This window comes from Artemia franciscana, chromosome 8 (genome assembly GCF_032884065.1).
Source record: "Artemia franciscana chromosome 8, ASM3288406v1, whole genome shotgun sequence".
In the NCBI taxonomy this organism is placed as follows: Eukaryota; Metazoa; Arthropoda; class Branchiopoda; order Anostraca; family Artemiidae; genus Artemia; species Artemia franciscana.
In genome coordinates, this window is record NC_088870.1 from 18,694,454 (window position 1) to 18,700,806 (window position 6,353).

General features: G+C 37.8%; 1 protein-coding gene across 1 annotated transcript; it reads right to left on the bottom strand.

The window, feature by feature from the left end:
* Positions 1-2,755: 2,755 nt before the first annotated feature.
* LOC136030633 (serine/threonine-protein kinase pim-3-like) lies at positions 2,756-3,691 on the bottom strand. Its single transcript, XM_065709702.1, has one exon. The coding sequence runs from the start codon at positions 3,689-3,691 to the stop codon at positions 2,756-2,758; it is 936 nt and encodes a 311-aa protein (XP_065565774.1).
* Positions 3,692-6,353: the final 2,662 nt, after the last annotated feature.

Consider the following 6,353-nt stretch of genomic DNA (forward strand, 5'->3'; position numbering starts at 1 on the left):
AATATTAACGGAAATATAAAATAAATAAAATCGTTATAATGATGGAGATGTCTGAAGGAATTAATGAAAATAAATTGAGTTTTTAATGTATAATGACAATAACTCCCGTAATTCTTAGCAATTCCAGATTTTGTTTAATAGAATTTTGGCTTTTTAGGGCTGTACAGTTTGATTAAAAGAAACAGTTAAAAATGTATTTTGCTTTCAGTAAAGCACAAATAATGCAATAGCTATTACAAACGTTACAAAGAGTAGCAGTATCCTTACTTTTGTTTACAGTAATTTCTGTCCGTTCTAATTTTGAATATATTATGTTAGTTTTCATCCGTTTTCGGGTTATTTTTCATTCATTCGTCAGTATTCGTTATCTTTATACTCCAGGTGATTATTTACTCTAATATCTGTTCCTTTTGAGTTAAATTGCTCATAAATGGTAACTGTTTTTTAATTACATTATATGACCTTATTTCTTTCGTCATTTTATCATTTGACTCTTTACTTATTTCCAAAACTTTTTTTTTCGAATTCTATTTTACATTAATTTATGTTCATTTACTACCTTTTTTATTGGTTACATACTAAGTATTTTTTCATACTCTGGTCATCTCGACAACCTAATTGAACACAGGCCCTCAAATGTTCCCAAGAGCGTCTTTGATCTACCTAAACATTCTTCTCAAACTTCCTTGGAAGTTTTTTTTATTCCTAAAATACTCCAGATATACCTTTTTGACAACATAGATGTATATATTGTCTTCTAGTTACTTTAATATCCCTCTTTACATTCTCTAAGAGTTTGAACTTAATTCTCACAGGCATTCCTCTGATACTGCAGTTGCGCGCTTTTGACAACGTGGTTGCGCTTAGTTTCTTTTGAATTAGTTTGATACCCCCTCAGTTGCAATTTAATACACTTAGCCTTTTCGTAGATTTTCAAAATCCTATAAATTTGTTTTCTCAATATACTTCTAACATTTATATTATTGGAAACCATAGTCACCGTTCTTGAGCCAGCTTCTAATGGAAATGTTTATTACTTGGCAGTTTTCTTCAAAAAATAGTCTAAAATTGTTGGTTATAACAGGTCGGGGTTCGCTCTTTATTAGGTTGCTGCTATCGCTGCAATCACGATATTGCACTAGTTTTGTTTTTCATAAAACCATATAAAAAGAGATTTTGCTTTTAAAGCCAATCGAAAGCTCCGGCTTATGTTGCTACATTAGAAATTACATTCCTTGGCAGTTTGAGACTCTTTAGGCAGAATAAGATACTCCTAGTTCATTTTTAGGAAGATTTCTATTTCCCAGTTCGAGGATGTACTTTGCAAATGCTTCCTGTTCAGGATCGACCTGCATATTTTTTTTCAAAGGAAACATGTTTAAAATTCTTCCAGAGATGACTTTTTTCACTGATAAATCGAATCTTTCACTGCGGTTACATTGGGGTTGAGCTCTTAATAAATGTCAGAAATCATCTCCAGCAGCTAAAGTTTTCCCACTAAATGGCAAGTTTGGATTTGCAATGGACCGCAACAACTGATCCATATATTGTAAGCCATACTTTGGAAGCATGGGCGCTTTGTCAAGTAGGAAAATATCTACTTGAGCTAATTATAAAACTCTGCTTGAATCAGGTCTCATAGAGGGAACAGAATCTGAGGAAAATGGATTTTTCAAGCCAAAGGGTCTTACGTGTTTTCACTCCAAATGACAATAAAGTCGCTGCTATTTCTGTATAAGCAATACACTGTACTTTGTAATTTTTTCCTCACAAAATGTGGTAAAGGTCTTATAAGCAATGTTTTATGGGTACCATCTGGTCCATCTATAAAAAAGAACATTTTTTCCCAACAAGATTAGAATCATTGACAGTATGCAAAATATTGTCAAAATTTCAAGGTGTTTTCCTTCCAGAAGCCGATACAGCGATTGAAGCGATTGAGACAACCTTCATCAGAGGTTTTTAGCACCATTAACAAGAACTGTCTTGCTATCACATAATTTAAATTTAAGAGAAGCAAAGAACTAGGATTATCGCATGTGAAGCGATGCCACATGTCATGAGGAAATGGCTGAGCTAACCTTTTATCCTCCAGTGACGAAAATAAATCCGGATCTCAATTAAAGCAAGAATCTCCCCTTATCTTAGCTTAAATTCACCCATGGTGGAAAATAAGAAGTTCCACAAAAACGACTAGGTCCCAACCCAACCCGTTGAGCAATCGGAAAGAAAGTCGATGCCAACTGAAGATCAAACATGGATATATAATTCAAGGTTTAAGGTTTGGAGGAAATAAAAATTGATTCCAATGCTGGATGAGAACAGTGAACAGGGTTACTGGGTAAAGGTTAGTAAGGGGATCACAACTTACCCACCAGTTGTGCGTTGAGGCACCCGACTATCATCCATTGCTTCTTGAAGGGGCTCCTCCTCAATGAGACCAAATATCTCTTAGAGCTGATAGAAGCAATTCCAGATGCCTTCCCAAGTCCTTTCAATCCAACCCGAAATTCAATACCTCCCCACATATCCAAAACCCGTGTTAATTCATTTGATTCTACCTTTTGATCACCTCTGGTTGTCCCCAGTGGATCCAAGACCTTTCCGACCCATTTTGTTTCTCAATCGGGACATGAAGTCAGTATTCCCATTATCTGTCCCGGTCGTGATATTATTTTGAAGTCATATTCTTGCAGGCAAAGTAAACTTTAGGGAGTAAAACTTGTTTCGGCCAAGGCTTATGCCAGACTATCTTTCACACAGAGTTGAACCATGAATGGCTTAGAATCTCCTCGAGAGTGATCCTATCAGATGCTTTATATCTGAGACACCGACTGATCAAGTCCTTCACTTCATTAGACAGTTTACGTTTAGCACGAGTAAAATCTGGGTTTGCCCTCATTATTTCACAGTCTGATTCAAAAGGAATATCTCCAACTACCATGTCAAAGAGCAAAATACCCAGAGACCAAACAGCAGCAGGCTTGGCGTGATAACGCTGATAACGTATCCACTCAGGAGGAGAATAACACCGAGTTCCTCTAAAGTCAGTATAGAAGGAGTTATGCAGAAAATTGCCAGAGCCGAAGTCGATGAGCTTCAGCTGTAATGTTCTCAAGTCAACAACCAAGTTTTCGTCTTTGATGTCACCATGAGTCACTCCATTTTTATGGATGGCATGGACGGTCTCGCAAACTTCAAGGAACATTTTGGCTGCCATCGACTCTGGAAGTGCCCCTTTCTCCAATATGAAGTCAAAGAGATCCTGAGAGGTTTCAGGCCTTTCAAGAATCAGGAGAATATTGTGCCCCAAATCGAAATAATCCAGTAATCCAATACAACCTGGGATGTGTGAAACTCGGAGCATCAGCGCGACCTCTAAGGGAACTTGAACACCATTTGAGTCTGACGATACAATGATGGATTGTCTTCTGATATACTTGACAGCGACAGGTAAACCATCCAGGACTCTCTGGCCTGCATAAACTTTTCCAAAACCGCCAGATCCAAGGATTCCTCCAAGAAGGTAAGAACGTGCAAACCTTTCTGCCTCTGCTTCAATTGGCATACGAGGTTTTAAGTCTAAGAAAGCAGTAGATTGTTGGTAGCTCACTCCAACGGCTTTGAATGACTTTGCTTTCTCCCCAACAGTTGGAACATGACTTGAACTAGACACAGAATGCATAAACATAGTAAATAAATTTACTTTAAATCCAGAAATATACTTTTATCGTCAATATCTTTATAAATAATCACTTAATAGAAAGTTATTTGCAAGTGATGCATCCTTCTTGGACTATTTTTATCAACTAATTTAAACATTAAAATCTGTAACCCAAAAGAGTCAAATTATTTTGCTCTTTTCAATTTTTTACATTAAAGTAAACGTCAAAAGATAATCTTAAAGAAGCCTGTGTCAAGAAAGAATAATGAAGCAATTTGTCAATCGCAGTGGTTTGCGAATCATGCGAATCGTTTGTCGATCATGTTTCAACAGGCTAGTGAAAAAACATAAAACAATAAAAAAAAAGAAAAACAACTGCTAATCAAGAATGGAATTCACCAAGAGAGGTTTATCCCTGCCAGCGGAATAATTTGGATTAATTCTCCTACCTTGTCACCACTCCCAGGTGTTTCAAGATACCAAATTTACTTCCACTACTAGTTTAGCCAGTCCCGAAAAACAACATGGGAGATCTCTCTGAAAGTATTGATATGCCAACGAAGATAGAGGTAAAACATAAATATCTTTAATTTTGAGGAGGTCAAGAGGAGTGTGTGCAGCCGACTGGAGATTTTTTGCCGCTTTCTCATAAAGATTATGAATAGGAGTTAGTACCGAGGGAAATGTGGACATCCACACATACGTATAGTAACATATATAAGGGTAAATCAGAGAGACATATAAAAGACGGAGGATAGGGAAAGGAAATAAAAGCTTTAATTTTCGGATGATCCCAAGTCCACGGGAAATTTTCACTCTTATTATTTGAACATGCCACTTAAATGATAAATTTTCATCCAAAAGAACTGCATGCGAAATTTGTTTATATTCATTTTATTTACATTTTTACGTTTTTAGACAAAATTTTTGGTCGGGAGTTCCAACCCATTACCCTCCACCCTAGGTACGGCTTTAGCGATGAGCATAAATGATTTTTTAGCTTGGTAACGGGAAAGAAATGGAACTGTATCTGCAGATAGTATGCCTGTACTTGCAAGATGTCAAACAACCAAAAGAACTAGTAATTCTCAAATTGAGCCCATCGCTACCATAGTAGCACGTGAGTTGTCGTTCGAATAGAATGGGAAGCAATATGGAACAGCGGTTGAACAGTACAGCCGTTATGTCAAAGAGGACAACCTAACCTCCACCACCGTCTCTCAAGTAGTCGTGAAACTCCAAGGCCAGTTTTTATCGGCATGTAACTTAGCTATTCTCACTTCTGACAAAGAGCCACAGCTCAGTTCCAGTGAATTTAGGATATTAAAGAGAAGCTGGGCATCAAACATCGAACACCTAGCCCTTATAACACCATGACAAATGAGCTTGTTCAGAAATGTGTGAAAACCAGCAAGAGAGTTTTGTCCAAGTGCATAATCAGCGGACAGGATCCATGTATCAACATCCTAGGATACCATAACAACACCATTAGATTATATGGCAGCACCAGCCCAGCTACTTTGACTGGCAGCTCTAACAATTCTTCCCTGTCATGCAGAAATAAGAGAAAAATATTTTGCCCAAAGTTGAGTTTCCAACACAAAAAGAGAGATCTACAGTGCAAAAAAAGGAGTACTATGTCAGAACCACTAATCACTGCCCGAACTTCTGGAGAGTCGAGAGTGAGTGTCCAAGTGACACCAAGTAATCGTTGGGAAAGAGAATCCATTATCAAAATGTGCACACAGTCACGATCGTACACAGTAGCTACGGACGACTGATCGACGTTCAGGTGTTTAAGCAGCAGTCCTAAAAGATCGTACACAGTAGCTACGGACGACTGATCGACGTTCAGGTGTTTAAGCAGCAGTCCTAAAATGCTTTATTTTGATACAGTTAAAGTGTCCTTTATTGGTCCTCTTTTACTTCATCAAAGCTCCTACACTGTTTTGTTTTCATACAGCACTAATTTTCTAAATGCCATTAATTGGTTTATCTGCACTAGTTTTATCGAAATATATCAGATAGGCTTTGAAGCATAATTTTTGCTTTTTTAATGTTTCAACTTTGCCCTTCACTTCCATCAGAACAACTTTCTGTTCTTAAATTAATTCTTACGAAGGGTAATTCAGGTCGGAATAAGTTCAAGCATAATAATAAAAAAGTTATGAAAAGAAGCCACCTGGATTGATTGCACCTGCAAGGAAACTAGTATCTTTAATGGAGGTGACTTAAGAACCAGACGGAGGCAACATGCTGAAACGGTGCCTCAGCTTGCTCTCAGTAGCGTTGGGCTTATTTCCTACCTATAGTTCATGTCCTGCAAATGACTTCTTGTGCAACATCTTTTTTAGGAATTGACACTTTTGTAGCCCTTTGGTCTCACTTTATATAAAAGTAATGCTAATGTTTAAACTTCAAATGTCTAAACATCGTAGGGAATGACAGCTTCAAATGTCCTGTGGTGGCACAGTGGATTTGACCTTAGCTTGGTAATACGGGACCCAGCGATCGAATCACGCTGCAGGAATGCACTGCAGGGCCGACGCAGGGACCTTAGTAGTCAAGAAGCGTCGTTAGTTCTTAAATAATAAATGACAGCTTCAAATGTCCTGTGGTGGCACAGTGGTTTTGACCTTAGCTTGGTAATACGGGACCCAGAGATGGAATCACGCTGCAGGAATGCATT